The 17,895-nt window shown below is 36.1% G+C and overlaps 1 protein-coding gene across 1 annotated transcript; it reads right to left on the minus strand.

The window, feature by feature from the left end:
• Positions 1-14,079: 14,079 nt before the first annotated feature.
• LOC127872163 (histidine-rich glycoprotein-like) lies at positions 14,080-16,875 on the minus strand. Its single transcript, XM_052415494.1, has 3 exons — positions 16,710-16,875; positions 15,860-15,986; positions 14,080-14,887 (listed from the first exon to the last, which is right to left on the minus strand). Exons 1-3 carry the CDS (start codon positions 16,873-16,875, stop codon positions 14,080-14,082), a joined length of 1,101 nt encoding a protein of 366 aa, XP_052271454.1.
• Positions 16,876-17,895: the final 1,020 nt, after the last annotated feature.

The following is a 17,895-nucleotide window of genomic DNA, read 5'->3' on the forward strand; positions in this document are numbered from 1 at the left end:
ATGATATTTGTGAAGAAACAGTAATACTGAACATTAACCATGCTATAAAATATCCATTATGCATCTCTTGACGATTTAAAAACCTGAAAATTATAAAGCGTTGCAAGTATAAAATGCATCATGTTCTCTATGAGCACGGATGGCCGAGTGGTTTAAGCTATAAACGTTTACTCCAGGGGTCAGTGGTTCGAGCCCAGTTGAGGGGTTGAGGGTACCTTTTTGTCCTTGTTTAATTGTCTTCTTGTATTTAACTGGAGCTTTTTAGATCCTATGTTTACTGATAAACTTCAATACATGCCGAAATCTGTGAAAAGGTCCCTTTATGACCTGAAATAATATTTTAAAGGCATCTGTCTGACATTGTTGTATTTATTTTAGTAAACTATAAATGTGTCCGTGTGTCATTACCATCTTTTCTAAAAACTCCACTTAAGTCGGGAAAAACACAACATATTTCACACTCTGGTGAATATGTTCGTACAGATTCAGACCTGAATCAACAATGCTTTTTGAATTACGCGTGACAAAGGTTTAAATGTTTTGTTTTGTGTGGGTTTTAAACGAAGCCACAACTCTGGTTGTGTCAGAAGCAAGAAAACAAAATTACAATCATGCGCATTTTCACTTGCTTTTTTATAGTTACAGCTTCTAGCAGCTATACTGTTTGCGTTAAGGGATCTGTTCACGCTTTGGTAAATTGACAAAATTGAAAAAAGTTGTTTCAGATTCGCAAATTTTCGTGTTAGTTATGATATTTGTGAGGAAACAGTAATACTGAACATTTACCATGCTTTAATATAGCCATTATATGCATCTTTTGACGATTATAAAACCTAAAAATTATAAAGCGTTGCAACGCGAAACGATTGAATAATTTGGAGAGTTCTGTTTTTGTCGTTAAATTTTGTAGAACTACGAAGATTGCTTATATAAGGTATAAAATACGTGAAGTATGTATACTCGGCGGAATAGCTCAGTAGGCTAAAGCGTTTTTACTTCAGACTCTGGCAGGACTCCAGGGGTTACTGGTTCGAAACCTGCTTCGGGCAATGTTCTTTTCCTTTTTTTAAATTTTATTCTTGATTTTTTACTGGAGCTTTTACGATCCAATGTTTACATTTATCAATATAAAGCATTTAATGAATAAGTTAAAAAATGCCAAAATCTGTGAAAAGGCCCCTTTACGCTCGACACAAAAGATGGGAGAAAAGGAAAGACGGACGTACAGACGGACGAGCGAAAGTCTGCCTGTATCCTCTCATCAAGTGGGTTCATAAAGACAGACTCTGGCAAAGGGGTCTTTCAATTTTAATACATCGACATACATGCTTTGACAGAGTGCAATCAAAAGCTTATTCAAGAGATGAACAGCTACCTCTTACAATGTTGCTGGTACTTTTCCATCAATATTAAAGGGAGCTAATACACTAATTCACACCATGAACTTAATAAAGGGACTGTTACCTCCCTTAGCAATTCAATAGTCAAAACAATATAAAAAAGGTAACCATCAAACTAACCACATATAGTAAGGCATTTAAACAACAAGACATTCAAGGATACCGCAATCATTTAGACTATTGTTTCGGTTAGAAATCGAAAAAATAACAATGTTATATACACACAAATATGATAAAAACTGGGTCATAATTAAAGAAACAACGACATGTTTTTCTTGTTCAAAAGATTTCAATATATTACAAAATGTTTGTAAATATATCAGCGCCGACACTTTTCTGGTTTTAATAAGAAGAATCTAGTACATTCCAAATACCAATGCAGATGCATCCGGACATATTTATTTCGTTGAGAATGTTTATTAATAAACTTACATTAAAAAAAAATAAAAAAATAACGCACATGTGCTTGCGTAAAACGTGGACGATCCATTCGGATGAACTTTATAATATTTTTATTTGGAGTTCCACTTCTCGGCATAATAACTGAGATGCAATGATTTAACTGCATCGATGCATAAATGCACGCGAGCCTTAGTCAACCAAAGGGTATTTTGTAGTTACATGTGTATTATATGAGTGTGATACATCGATTCTAAATAAATCATACAGTTATTTTACATACGAGTATTGTCTTTGATGAATAAATCCACGAGCATAACAAGATAGAGAAAAAGACAGCGCAAGCATAGTCATCAGAACAATTTAAAAAATACAAAATTCCAATGATCTCGTCAATCTTTTATGGCTAAATTTATAAAAAAGAGAGTTAATCTTGTAAACAAAACGAGTTTTGAAATTGGAAGATGGTGTGTGTCTATAGGTGTTGAAATTCGGATCAAAGATACACCACAAAATTAATAGACACACAGTCCGACATTAAATCTGATGGATAAAATTTCAAAAATAACATCTTTATATTACGACCATGTTGTAATTAAAAGTCATGGTTTGAATACGCTACTAACAACAAGGATACGTGTAGACAGCATATTATGTGGTGTTAGCGGCTTAAAAAGGTCGGAAATGATAACGTGAATGTTTCTGTTTGCCATTACCTACTTTATCAAATATGGTTATGGTTTTCAATAAAATGCAGCTTTTTCTCAAATATAGTTATGCAAGTTTTCCACAATAATAATGCTTATGAACCTACTTAACATACTAACGTTCGCACAATAGGCAGTGTACTACGTGTTATTCATACTGAACTCTAAATTACATGCACACGTTCGCGCCTGAAATGAGTATTTCATATGTGCACCTGTTACAAAATAATTATTCAAATTATAAAATGGTTACCAATGACCATACAACGTGCTATTAGCCCATTTATGCCTAGCGTCTCGAAAAAAGGCCTTAGCAAACAGCGTAGACCCAGATGAGACGCCGCATGATGTGGCGTCATCAGGGTCTGCGCTGTTTGCTTAAAGGAGTTTCTGTAAGAAATATTCTAAATGTAGAAATAAATATACTAGACATCCCTTGTTTTGGAAATAAAATTGATCCAATTCAGAAGGATGGGAGAGGCCACTAGGCATAAATGGGTTAAGATAAAATAAATGAACCTGCAAACAAAAACGGAGGTCATCAGTTTGAAACCCTGGCCAACGCGCCCCAACACTATCATAACTACCATATTTAAAGTACATGTCCTACGTAAAACTAGTCACCTCTTTTTCGACATTTTAACACTATAATGTACCGAAGAATTAACATAAAAAGCAATGAAATGATGTGGTTGATTTATATCAATTAAAGACGCTATTTTGAAGAAGTCGACGTAAATGATGACACAGGTAACTTCGTTTGTCAAAGCACAGCAATGTGAGTTAATTAGAAATTTCAGATTTTCATTTGAATAATTAAAAAATGATTAATTTCGTTTAAATTGTTTTCTTTTTCTCCCAGATTCCCAACCTATCAGCGAGAATATACTTTGCATCTTGAAATACGATAACCTCCCTTGTTAACCGTTTTGCCAAACAACAATGCATGTATATCATAGCACGCACATTTTATCCATATTTTCTTTCTGATAAGCGCGGATTTACGCTTAATATTTTATTATAATTCATAGAATCTTTTCTTCATTACAATTTATATTGCTGAATTAACCGACTACTTAAAATAGCATTAATTATGCTTATGGGCGAAGCTTTTTGTCAGTGTTTATACACGGTGAATGAAGCCTGTCAGAAAACAAAATGACTTGAGCACAAATAATTGTGAATCAAAGCTACATTTGGGAAATTTGAGATACCTAATCTGCAGGGTCTATGTAAGAAAACTCCGGGTTGAAAGCGACTGCATCTTCAAAGGTAACACGAGGATGTGCTGGTTGGTTTATCCGAAATATCGTTGAGATAAATATTAAGAAAATCATGAGACGGTCGTAAAAACTCTCTATCGCAATCTTACCTTTTGTTCGCGGAGCTCATAAAATATTAAAAGCGTTAAACGTGATAAAGTCAGGAGCGCTTAAATTGAAATTATAATGGGTGGCGATATTAATAATTCATTTTCATCCCGTTCGGTAAACCTACAAGGTGTGTTGCTATTATATACCTTTTTTATGTCTATTTTTTTTTCTTGTGAACTTTTTAAGCTATTCGTCATAGCCCTCATTTTCTTCATGTGGTAATCATTGATAATTAAAATACTTTACAATAATGTTGTCCAGATTGGAGTACTAGTTACTCGTTAGGCCAACCTTTTTTAACACTTGATCTTAATAGTTAGGTCCCATATAAAATATGTGTTGTATAATATAATCAACATTTGTGGCTTAATGGACTTTTAACATATTGACTCGTGACTATTGACACGCCTTCTATTCTGTGTATGAAATATACAGTCACCTAGTGCGAACATAACAAATAACAATAATTGTTGTATGTATGTGAAACCATGATGAGACTAAAAGATATTTAATATAACAAATCATTTACTCGCCCCTCGACATTATGTTTCAATTTGAGCTGATAAGTTTAATGAAACAAAAAGTGCAATGTTGTTTAACGTGTCTACGACCGATTAATAACCTATGCTGAATCTTGATGAAGCTAAGTTAACATATCAACACTCTTTATATTTTCATTTGCGGTAGACTAAATTAAATAACACCATTCTTATCAATGCCTGAAAATAACATCAGTTTTGTGTGTATTACACACATGTGTGAACAGTTAAAATATTTTCGAATGGAATAAAATAAAAAATGTTTGTGTACACTTCAGAATTATCAACATCTGAACATAAATACCAGCGAAGATAATATTGTTTACGCCTAACTGTTTCTTTTCTAGTAAGCACATACTTAAAAGGACTGTCCAACAGTTAAAAGCGACATTCGACGCGAATCGATATTTTAGGGAACTAGCGGTCAGTGGTTCGAGCCCTTTTGAGGTAAACGTTTTTTCTTCTTTTTTTAATTTGTATTCTTATTTTTTGCTGGAGATTTTTAGTTCAAATGTTTAAATTTATCAATATAAAGCATTTTAAGCAGTTAATGACAAGCTTTAATACATGCCAAATTATGTTGGACAGTCCCTTTAATATAAATTAGTTCAGCATTTTTGTTAGTCTAATTGCATTTAATAATCTTTAGATTGAAAGTAAAATTCTCATTAATATCTACGAGTGAAAAAATACAATACGATGACCAATACCATGCTATCGCACGTTACATAAATGCATACATAAATCAAACTGTAGTTTTTTTCCTAAACGTGTTTTAGACACTAAAATGATTTCTATTAGTTATAATTAATTTAGCATGACCATTCGTAACAAAAGGATTCTTTTAATAAAACCATAAAGAAAGAGATACATTTCTATGATTTGATAAACTGACACTGTTATTGTTTCTATGCAGTCTTTCCAAGGTCAACTGGTTTTAATACTTATAACATATTTACTTTAATGGTTTTTACTTTTTTACTGGACAAAACCCGTAATAACAAACCCGTCTTAGCCTTCATTCAGTCGAATACAAAATACCGGTACATTTTATAATTATGTGCAAAGAAATTTGCTAATTCAATTTTACATTGACATTCAACTGCTCGTCATAATTATTCTTTATGGACAACTCCGTTTCAATGACACAAACTACACAAGCACATCCGCGAACATTAAGGGACTTCGTTTAAGTCTCTTCTATGCTCGTGTATGCAGGAATTGGTCCAACCCGGTGAATACGTACGCAAGGCGAGGTTGTGAGGTGAGGGTCTTCTAGGCACGTCTTATGGTGTTATTTCGAAATCCAATTTATTTGCACCTCTACGACTTTAATGGATAACATTAAGTGATATTATGCATTACTATTCACGTCAGACATTAATCATTCTGATTTAATTTATTTCCCTTTGATATGTGCTTCAATTTTGACAACTGGTTTATTTGGGATGACTTTTGTAATTGCATCGAAATTGCATTTATCTGATTACTCTTTAAAAACTGCCGAAATTTTTCATATAAATTTACACCTTATATTCAGCGGATTCTAAAGACCCATTTTTAAATGCACTACTTTTATTGAAGTCTGAATTAATTGATGGTTTTTTGACATTTAAAAAGTGCAATGCATTGCGCAATTAAGTAAAATGCAATATCCCTGTTAGAGTGTCTATGTGTTTAAATATGACACATAGAATTATGATGATTTATTTAGTTAATGAAAAATTGGTTAATTTTTGTTTCTGTTTAAAATTAAATCATAAAACATTCTGTATATCTTTGTTAACACCTTTACAGACAAAAGCGTTGATGCTGTAATTTCTATTCAAGTTTTCTATGTCTTTCTTTTCAAGTCTTATATCATTTCTAAATTTGGCCATTTAATATTAAGAACGTGCAACGTAGAGTCGTTTGCACAGTTGAGGTGTTTGATGCAGTTTATATGAATATCACTTATGTTACCACTGAGGCTTATGAGATATACAGCAGTTCGGTGAAGAAAACCTGCATTCTCCACTATTTCCAATTGTTGTGTGTTTATTGAGACTTACATCATTAAGGCTCTAAAAGAGGTTTATTTGGTTGAAATCTTAAAATGCCCCCACGTATTCAAAACTTAAATTTAATTCTTTGTGTCAATAATTAGTCTTAAATATTCTGAATTTGAATGGAGCAAATCTCCGGATTCAAATATTGATACTGACCCGATCTCTCCAAATCTCATCGCTTGACATAGTTTAGCAAAATTTTCAAAACTGGATAATTATTCGCATTCAATACTGCTTTACTAATATGTTTGTTTAAATCATTAAAATCGCATTCAGCGGTCAGGCTATTTGGAAATCAAATGATGTGTTTGTTATTAACGTTTTAAAACTTTGTATACACGTTGACAACTAGATACAGGTGGTGAGATCGCGTAAAAACTCAACAAACATGTCGATGTAATATATTTAACTGGACGGTAATCGTCTAATGCCTCAGTAAATAGCGGTGATAATAAGTTAAGAAGTGGTCAGCGAAACGCAAACACTTGTATTTAGAATGGTCAATCGTTAATAATGACAGGGCCCGAGAGCTTTCCATAGATTAAGTCTCCAATAATGAAGATCCTTTATATGTTGAATAATACCTGGACACTTGGTGTTATGAAGCCAAAGTTTGAACGAGCGAGACAACAATTCAACAATGTAGGTATCGAACTTTGTTTTTGTGTCAAAACTAACGTGAGAAAGGTTTGCAAATAGTAATTAACTCTTGAAATCAGATTTTCAGTGCGATTTATTGAAGTTAAAATGTTTGTTTTGACGTTTTAAACCATGCATTATTTAAGAAGTATTTACTGTCCGAATTGACACGTTTCGAGTGGACACTATGACGGTAAATGTTAACAAGTTCAAGTTTTCTTTGATGGGGTACGTTTTGAACAATGTACAGAAATGTTAAAACGAGCCATTTCAAATAGATCTTAACCTTTTTAATTATGCATTATAACGTAAATTCTATTTCGACATATATTAAATGCATGTATATGAGAGACGCATGAAAACCGGGCTAAATGTATGTGCGTAAATTATCGTTCAAGATTACCTTGTGCAGTCCACAGAGGCTAGTCAAGAACGGTTCATCCGTCTTATTTAGATCTTCGTATAGATGAGACATCATCAAACGCATAATTCCCAGTTTCGTCCCTAATTAGGCTGTGCGGACGATGTTTTCTGTCGTCCCTTATTAGGCTGCGCGGACGATGTTTACTGTCGTCTCTTATTAGGCTGTGCGGACGATGTTTACTGCCGTCCCTGATTAGCCTGTGCGGACGATGTTTACGGTTTAAGCCCGGTTTTCATAGAGCGTGGCCCATGTTTATATTTACTAAATGAGCGCTTTGTGTGTTGTACGTATTTTGCAAAGTTATATTAGTGTCTTTTGTTTCTTATATAAAAACATGGCAATGTAGTACAAGCATCAAGATATCTCGACTAGCCAATTTCGTTCACACAAGTGGCAATTGTAAAACGATGATACGGTCTAAACCTGCCTTTTTACCATATATCATAGACCTAAAATTAGTAAAATAAGTTGAAATCTGCATTTTTGTACATAATTTCAGTCGAGTGTTTTAAACATTACCCACTAGTAGGTACGTAAATGATATTTACCAACCCCCTCCCATCCCCAACATTCACCTCCAGTTAACACAAAGCACTACTGTTTTTTAGTTAATAAATCGGATAACATGTAAATAGTTGAACTCGAAAATATCTATTTAACGGTTTCACCATACATATTGCAAATAAAATAAATCAATAGACCACTGTGGGGTTTAACTATATTGCAACGCAGCGCTTTATGTCACATCACTTCAAATATGTTTAATATTTGTGTTAATATCATTAAATCACTTGCTGTTTAACATAAAATAAAGTGCATAAATTATTGACCTAATGAAGCTGCAATTTAACTGTTTCTTCCATTCTTAAATATTTCTCTACCTGTAAGCTGCATGTTGAACATGTTTGATCACTTCCCAAATAAGGAATAAACTTTTGCATTGCTTTAAGCCATTTTTATTGTCATAATCATCTCCGTCATTACTGAATGATAATATAAAAATATGAACCGTGCGACCCAAAATTAAATGCATTTATAGGCTTATGAAGTATTTTAATAGAGTAATTTACATAGCTACAACTAGTAAAATCGTACATCAAATGAGCGCGTTATGTGTTAGTACATTTATAATTTTCTTTCGCAATTACTCGCCGGCTGTTAGCTATTGACGAAGCAATCATAGCAGATTGATGATGATTTTTATTGGTTTAATCGTTTAATGTCGTATAACGCTGCACATCCCTTCACCTATCAAACGAGTTTAATGTGTTTAAAATCTGCCAACGTTTGGAAGGGAAATTATTACACATATATGTGATGTTAGCAATATTATGAACTTAAAAAGCAAACTAATAATTTTGCGTGCGTAACATTTTTAACGCTTTGTACAAATTGGTGACCTATGTTACGCGTTTGTCAGAATTATTCAAATTATTGAGGCCAGCATGGTTAAAGCAGTTTATATTTAGTGGAAACAAAGGAAAATTGTGCAAAGTGATAAGAAAATTCCCAAACTCTTTTATTAAAATATTGCTTTAAATGACAACTCAATCTAAGTATGCCCTGAATATCATTAAAACGAAACAAAATGAGCCTAAATAGTCAACATGTCGGTCTCCAGACATTCGTACATAGCTATTACATGACATCTTACAATATTAAACATTCGTACAGAGCTATGACATGACATGTTAAAATGTGCAACATTCGTACATAGCTATCACATGACATGTTACAATATGCAACATTCGTACAGAGCTATTACATGACATGTTACACTATGCAACATACGTACAGAGCTATGACATGACATGTGACCATATGCAACATTCGTACAGAGCTATAACATGACATGTTACTATATGCAACATTCGAACGATTTATTACATGACATGTTACAATATGCAACATTCCTACAGAGCTATGAAATGACATGTTACAATATGCAACATTCGAACGATCTATTACATGACATGTTACAATATGCAAAATTCATACAGAGTTATAACATGACATGTTACAATATGCAACATTCGTACAGAGCTATTACATGACATGTTACAATATGCAACATTCATGCAGAGCTATAACATGACATGTTACAATATGCAACATTCATACAGAGCAATGACATGACACGTTTCTATATACAACATTCGTACAGAGCTATTACATGACATGTAACAATATGCAACATTCGTGCAGAGCTATTGCATGACATGTTACAATATACATTATTGGTACAGAGCTATGACATGTTACAATATGCAACATTCGTACAGAGCTTTTACACGACGTGTTACAATATGCAAAATTCGTACAGAGCTATTACATGACATGTCACAATATGCAACATTCGTAACGAGCTATTACATGACATGTTACAATATGCAACATTAGTGCAGAGCTATTGCATGACATGTTACAATATACAACATTGGTACAGAGCTATGACATGTTACAATATGCAACATTCGTACAGAGCTTTTACACGACGTGTTACAATATGCAAAATTCGTACAGAGCTATTACATGATATTTTACAATATGCAACATTCGTACAGAGATATTACATGGCATGTTACAGTATGCAACATTCGTACAGAGCTATTGCATGGCATGTTACAATATGCAGCATTCGTAAAGAGCTTTTACATGACATGTAACAATATGCAACATTCGTACAGAGCTATTACATGACATGTTACAATATGCAACATTCGTACAGAGCCTTTACATGACATGTTACAATATGCAACATTCGTACAGAGCTAATACATTAAATGTTACAATATGCAACATTCGTACAGAGCCATTAAATGAACTGTTACAATATTTAACATTTGTCGTTTAAACATATATGGATCTTTAACATTTGGCACTTACCACCAATTCATCAGTTAATACGTTTAAATAAATAAATAAATATATATATATATATATATATATATATATATATATATATATATATATATATATATATATATATATATATATATATATATATATATATATATAAAGTCTCATATTGGTTTATTAAGTTCTTTAAACGATCGAAAATGCGCATATAGCAGATCACGTATAGCCAACGTATTTCTGAGTACGCCCTTTAATCGTGCGCTGCACATTGTCACATCATATTTTAGTTGAGCGCAATTTAATGTTTAATTCTTCCACTGACAAGAGAATACCAGTGCTACAGGACACATTGTGTATTCGATATAATTCGACAGCCTTCGTTTTTTATTTATTTCGATGCATATGAATATAAATGAACTGATAACCGTCATGTTATTGTCCAATCCGTACATAAATTATTACATTGACGAGCTATTGTCGTTTTTATGTAAGGTATACGGCCATTTGCATGCACAAATGCTAATTTGTTGTTTTTGAAATGCAATAATGTACCGCAAACGGGATAAATATAATCCGGCTATTTAAATATATCAGATTATTTAAATAACCTATTACCGAGCGTCAATCCATCCCTGTTAATTTGCAATAAGCTCTGATTTATTTAATATAATAAATAAAATCAACGATATCACATAGAACGTTTTGCGATTAAAATGGTAATCGACGGCGTTGGCAACGCAACATTGAAGTTGGGAAATTGAAAATAAGTTCTTCAAGATATTATTAACGATGCAAAACAGAAATTAATAGTCTCATAATTGCGCGTAATGGCCTTAAGACCTCGCACTCAACTAAGACTTCAATAACATGGGAGTACACGTGGTCTGTTAACACCCGTGACATCTGCCTGCAAATCATTTTTATGTCATCGCCAAGGTATGTCCGCTTGTGAACCTTTTAAAACAGCAACATTCGCTGAGATAGCTTCAGCGGAGCAGAAAACGGGCGACAATTACGTTTAAGCTGGGAATGCGTTAAAAGACCTCGCTAATCGAACATTCAATTTCACAAACATGTATTTTAAAGGCGCATTTCTTCTTCACGAACAATGCTTCTTAGAGTTACTTCCGATTGGTCATAATGCCACAGTTATTTTTCGAGGCAGTGTGCAGATTTGAGCAACACAAATATATTAGAGAATGACAAACGGTATGATTGGATTAGTCGGACCATGATGTCAGACATGGTCATCAGCGCTAACTGAACATGCAGATTTCATGTTAGACTCGTTAGAAAGAAAACAGACTGATAAGTTGCAATTATTATCAACAAGATTCAGATTCGCTCGTAGTTATGTCATCAGTATCCGGAATCCACGATTTATTGTATACTTATTGAGTGGAGATGATGTCCTAAGGTAATAAAAAAAAACCTGGGTTATATTGTGTTGCTGCATATGGTTCATCGATGCCACCATGATTACTCATGCAGTTACCAGTCATATCATGTCGAATTTCCTCCAAAAGTATTTCACCTATACAATCGTTTGTCTAGTGTTTGGTAGCGCTATGATATTAAGTGTATTCTCAAGTCAAACAGTGATACATTATATGTAAATAAAGTTTTAATAAACACAGTTTACTTGGAATTAACTATTTATTTAGTCATTTAGGTCTCAGTTTCATGAATGTTCTCAATTTTTTAGCTCAACCCAGAAGATGATATTTGAGTTTCTACTCAGCTGAGGATTGCGCAAGTCGGTCAGTGCCCGAACAATATCAAATCTCAGCTTTAAAAAACTGCACATATTACTCCTCAAACTCAGAGTTAAATCAGACTCAAAACTAACAAAAACTTATGTGACCACCAGATTGAGCATAATGACAACACTTATATCACAATTTGATAACGCATTTCAAGTTGGTTCAGATTATTGACTTATGTATGCTCTTGATACTAGGCTCTGCACCGCATCTGTAAGGTGTAATTCACTGGTTAAAGCCTGCGCCTCATTCAAGCGCTTATGTTTCTATCCGTACAGGCCCAAAGGCGTTATTTTTAATATACGTTTTTCAAATCCGAGATTTTAAAAGTTAATTATACAAATTACATCCAGGCACATCCCCTTAAAATTGCGAGATCTTTATCTTTTTTGATAATTTCAACGATTACCAGTGTTCAGCCACAGCTGTTAAACTACTTTACGTGTTCTATGATGTACGAATTACCGAAAGTAGATTGGTGCAATAAACTTTATTGAGCAAATCCGCATTCATAAGAAAATACTAAATTATATGGATATCCTTAATTGAATAACACCTGCTTAGAACCACGGTAAAAAGTTATTGTGGAAATTATGAAACATAAAAAGTGTAATAATGATTGTACATTGAACAACGCAAGGTAATTTCTTCATTTTGCCAAATAGTCAACTCTAAACCAACCGCACTCCACAGAACAAGCCCCTCAAAAGGCAACGTATTAAGACTATTTGCATGACAATCACAGTTTCATCAGTGTTATTGTGGTACTAAAATGACCTTCATCCAAAACATACATAAATCAAACCAACGTGAACATAAAGTGTACCTATGCGTATGCTATTCCAGTGATCTTCAACACCTTAAACATACAATAAGCAGTTATACTCAGTTATTGATCGAAACCAGCATTTGAATTTTGGTTAAATTCAAATTAAATATAGAAGATGTATTAGAAAACCAATATTACCGTCATGTACAGAAATAAATTTAAACTATAAACTTGTTCTATTCTGTCAAATGACAGATTAAACGTATTGGTTAACCCACTTATGCCTAGTGGACTCTCCTATCCTTCTAAATTGGATCAATTTATTTCCAAAATTAGGGATGTCTAGTATATGTATTTCTATATTTAGTATATTTCTAACAGAAATTCCTTCAAGCAAACAGCACAGACCCTGATGAGACGCCGCATCATGCGGCGTCTCATCTTGGTCTACGCTGTTTGCCAAGGCCTTTTTTCTAGACGCTAGACATAAATGGGTTAATTTCATCCAATACTGCGTGCCGTCTAAATCCTGAGAAGATCCCTAACCTCGAGCGCTGCACCTGACACAGGTCCCTGGGGTTTTCGGGTTATACGACATCATAGAGTATTTGCGCGAATGCGGTACTTTAATGTGAACACGACACGACACACATCGTAGCTGAGAGTGCATTTAAACTTAAATTAACGGTGTAAAGCCTTGCATAATCTGGACGATTTTTCTGACAAAGGTGACACATATTTATTTATACTGCGTGAACACGGTGTCGATTATCTAACAGTTTCCGATTCTGACATCATGGTTACATATGTCATTTTCTGTTTCAAAAGAATCCAGGTTTCATTATTGTGTGTGATTGTGTTGCTGCTCATGATTAGTTTGCCTTTTTGATAAACAAGGTGACTGCAAGCATGATTTTTGTATTGTAAGTGACAGTGGTTGTGTTGTTGCTATCTGTGGTGGTAGTGGTGGTGGTGGTGCTTTGATGGAAACGGTTATTCTGTTAGTGATGGACATGTTGATAGTTGTGGAGAATGATGTTAGTAGACGGAATGTTTCCAAACGTTGTGGTTTCGGAGATTGCTTTGATAGATAGTGATGACAGCTGAGACTGTGTTAGCAGAAGACGTAGGGATTGTGGCGATGGTAACAGCGGCTGTGTTAGTTGAAAGAGTAGTGGTGGTGTTGCTGGTAGCTAAGGCTGTGTAAGTATGTGAGATAGTGGTCGTGGTTGCGATGGTAGCTAAGGCTGTGTAAGTATGTGAGATAGTGGTCGTGGTTGCGATGGTAGCTAAGGCTGTGTAAGTATGTGAGATAGTGGTCGTGGTTGCGATGGTAGCTAAGGCTGTGTAAGTATGTGAGATAGTGGTCGTGGTTGCGATGGTAGCTAAGGCTGTGTAAGTATGTGAGATAGTGGTCGTGGTTGCGATGGTAGCTAAGGCTGTGTAAGTATGTGAGATAGTGGTCGTGGTTGCGATGGTAGCTAAGGCTGTGTAAGTATGTGAGATAGTGGTCGTGGTTGCGATGGTAGCTAAGGCTGTGTAAGTATGTGAGATAGTGGTCGTGGTTGCGATGGTAGCTAAGGCTGTGTAAGTATGTGAGATAGTGGTCGTGGTTGCGATGGTAGCTAAGGCTGTGTAAGTATGTGAGATAGAGGTCGTGGTTGCGATGGTAGCTAAGGCTGTGTAAGTATGTGAGATAGTGGTCGTGGTTGCGATGGTAGCTAAGGCTGTGTAAGTATGTGAGATAGTGGTCGTGGTTGCGATGGTAGCTAAGGCTGTGTAAGTATGTGAGATAGTGGTCGTGGTTGCGATGGTAGCTAAAGCTGTGTAAGTATGTGAGATAGTGGTCGTGGTTGCGATGGTAGCTAAGGCTGTGTAAGTATGTGAGATAGTGGTCGTGGTTGCAAATGTAGCTTAGGCTATGTAAGAAGATGAGATAGTAGTGATAGTTGAGGTGGTGATGGTAGCTGTATTAGTAGATGAAGTACTGGTAGTTGTGATGATGGTGCTGGTGCTGGTGGTAATGGTAATAAAGGTAATGTTAGTAGATTGTGTGGTGTTGGTGAAGACGGTCTCGGAGATGCTACTAGCGATGGTTGCTCTGCTGTCGATGTTGGCGTCCGTTAGTCTCGTGAGACAACGGCCTTGCGACCCTTGCGGATGTCACTGTTGTGTAATCAGCTACAGGTTGCTTGTGCTGGTTGGTTGTACGTGCAGCGTTTACCGTGACTGGGCAAATTGGGAGTGGCAATTTCTGTCACACCTTGCGCATGTAAAGGCCGAGTCGGCTACCGGCCGCAGCTCATTTCGCGCCTGTTGTTGGCAAGCTTGCGGACTGAAGGTGGCGCTTCCAGACGTCCTTGTAGCAGAGATGTCGCTGACCAGTTTTCTCTTGTTTTAGGGGAGATCTTTAGGAATCCGGCCGTTTTTCATCCGACGCACATGGCCCACCCATCAGAGCAGAGTGGCCATGCTGGTGATGGCTGCCTGTCCAGCACATAATTATTCTTCATGCGGTCGGTCCATACCATTAAAAGTACATTAAAATAGCATTGCATATGAGATTCGCTTAGCCTTTTTCTCCTGGTATGCGTACAAGGTCAAATGCTTAGACGGCATGACACCAAGTTATCATGGTGAATGTAGTCTGCATACTGCTGTACAAAACTGCCTTGCCAGTTTGTCGATCGTCAGTGAGCATAGATACAAGGTACGTGAACTGGCTGATGACCTATAATTCATAGTTGTTGATGCTGATGTGGAATGGTTCGGCATGCTGAGCTATCACTTAGGTTTGCGTTATGCTGATTGTCAGGCTGAACTCGACGCATGCATTTAAAAAACGACCCAACACTCTCTGCAGTTATGTTTCGGTGTGAAAGACCAAAGACGCGTCAACTGCAGACAGTATGTCCTGGATGTTCGATCATCGCCCGTACTTTGGTCTTTTTCTCAGTCGATTCAGGTTGAATAGACTACGGTTTGACAGGGCGTGGTGATAGAAATTCTCAGCTGATGTTCCTACGGCATGCATATGCATGACAGCAGTGCGGATTTCGAAGGCATCTGATGTGAAACCGTCCTACTGCATAGTGCCATTCGTGGTGTCGTGGAACGCCGTCCTACTGCATAGTGCCATTCGTGGTGTCGTGGAACGCCGTCCTATTGCATAGTAACATTCGTGGTGTCGTGGAACGCCGTCCTACTGCATAGTGCCATTCGTGGTGTCGTGGAACGCCGTCCTACTGCATAGTGCCATTCGTGGTGTCGTGGAACGCCGTCCTACTGCATAGTGCCATTCGTGGTGTCGTGGAACGCCGTCCTACTGCATAGTGCCATTCGTGGTATCGTGGAACGCCGTCCTACTGCATAGTGCCATTCGTGGTGTCGTGGAACGCCGTCCTACTGCCTAGTGCCATTCGTGGTGTCGTGGAACGCCGTCCTACTGCATAGTGCCATTCGTGGTGTCGTGGAACGCTGTCCTACTGCATAGTGCCATTCGTGGTGTCGTGGATTGACTATGTCATACTCAGGTGTCTCTTTAGGCAGCCAATCTTCACCAGAACGGTGCATATTTCATCCCTTCTGACAATGTCGAACGCTTTGGTCAAGAATAATATGGTCAGGAAAAGGGACGTGTGTTGCTTTCTGCACTATTCTTGCAGTTCACAGATTGAGAAGATCACACATATGGTTGACGTCTCTAAGCGGAACCAGCACTTTGACTCCTTGTACACTCTAACAGCAAGATTCTGTAGTCAAGACGACACTTGCATAGACTTTACTTACAACACCCAGGAGGTATATCCCTCTGTTGTTGTTGCAATTGCTTCTGTCGCCCTTGTTCTTGTACAGGATGATGGTGTTGGCATCTTCCAGCACTGACAGAGGAGGTTGTGCAGGTATTCAAGGCGCATACTGCTGCCGTATTGAATGGCTTAAGGTAGTTTGCCATCTTGCGATGACCGAACTGTGTCCTTTATTAGTGATTGCATCAAATTTATCCTTGATAGTTGCATATTTTCGCAGCATTTCAAGCCGTATACAGTATATAAAACGAGAGTACATAAAACGAGCGATTGAAATCTATTTGATGTTATTCACTTTGAATATTTTATTATTTAAGTACGGGCAAAATCAATGCCTATCATTTTTCATTCAGAGAGCATAAATTTATGCCACAATCTAAAAAACAAAAAAAATCTCATGAATAGAAATCTCCCAATGTAACATATTCACTGTTGGTCGTAATTGAGTATAGCTCGGTTCAGCGCAATTTATGAAATATTTAAAATGAGTTTTCATTAACTGCTTCGTCGCGGAAAACGACGTTTGTAAGTTTTTGACGAGTTATTATACCAAGAAAAATTCCTCACAATGGCGACCTATGTAAAAGACCGAGCCAGTCCGATTGAGATTTTTCTAATCGGCATACCTCGCTGATTATCATTGATAAAGGGAGCTCAGCTATGAATAGGAAAGCATATTCTGGGGAAAAATTTAAAAGGATCTTTTCACGATTTGGTTAATTGACAACATTGAAAAAAGTTGTTTCAGATTCGCAAATTTTCGTTTTAGTTATGATATTTGTGAGGAAACAGTATTACTGAACATTTACCGTAGTCCAATATAGCCATTATATGTATCTTTTGACGATTTGAAAACCTAAATATTATAAAGCGTTGCAACGCGAAACGATTGAATAATTTGGAGAGTTCTGTTGTTGTCGTTTAAATTTACGAAACTACGAAGATTGCTTATATAAGGTATAAAATACTTACACCGTGTATACCCGGCGGAACAGCCGAAAGGGCTAATGCGTTTTTACTGCAGACAAACTCCAGGACTCCGGGGGTCACTAGTTCGAGCCCTGGTACCGGCTACTTTTTTTCCTTTTTTAAATTTTATTCTTGATTTTTTACTGGAGCTTTTAAGATCCAATGTTTACATTTATCAATATAAAGCATTTAATGAC

This window comes from Dreissena polymorpha, chromosome 3 (assembly GCF_020536995.1).
Source record: "Dreissena polymorpha isolate Duluth1 chromosome 3, UMN_Dpol_1.0, whole genome shotgun sequence".
NCBI classification, from domain to species: Eukaryota; Metazoa; Mollusca; class Bivalvia; order Myida; family Dreissenidae; genus Dreissena; species Dreissena polymorpha.

Excerpts from the sequence above, each read along its gene's own strand:
- LOC127872163 (XM_052415494.1), bottom strand. The coding sequence starts at position 16,875 with ATGGCAAACTACCTTAAGCCATTCAATACGGCAGCAGTATGCGCCTTG. Across the intron at positions 15,987-16,709 it reads GGATATACCTCCTGGGTGTT|ATGCCTTCGAAATCCGCACT; the intron begins GTAAGTAAAGTC and ends GTTTCACATCAG. Across the intron at positions 14,888-15,859 it reads CGACTGAGAAAAAGACCAAA|CTACCATCACCACCTCAACT; the intron begins GTACGGGCGATG and ends CTACTAATACAG.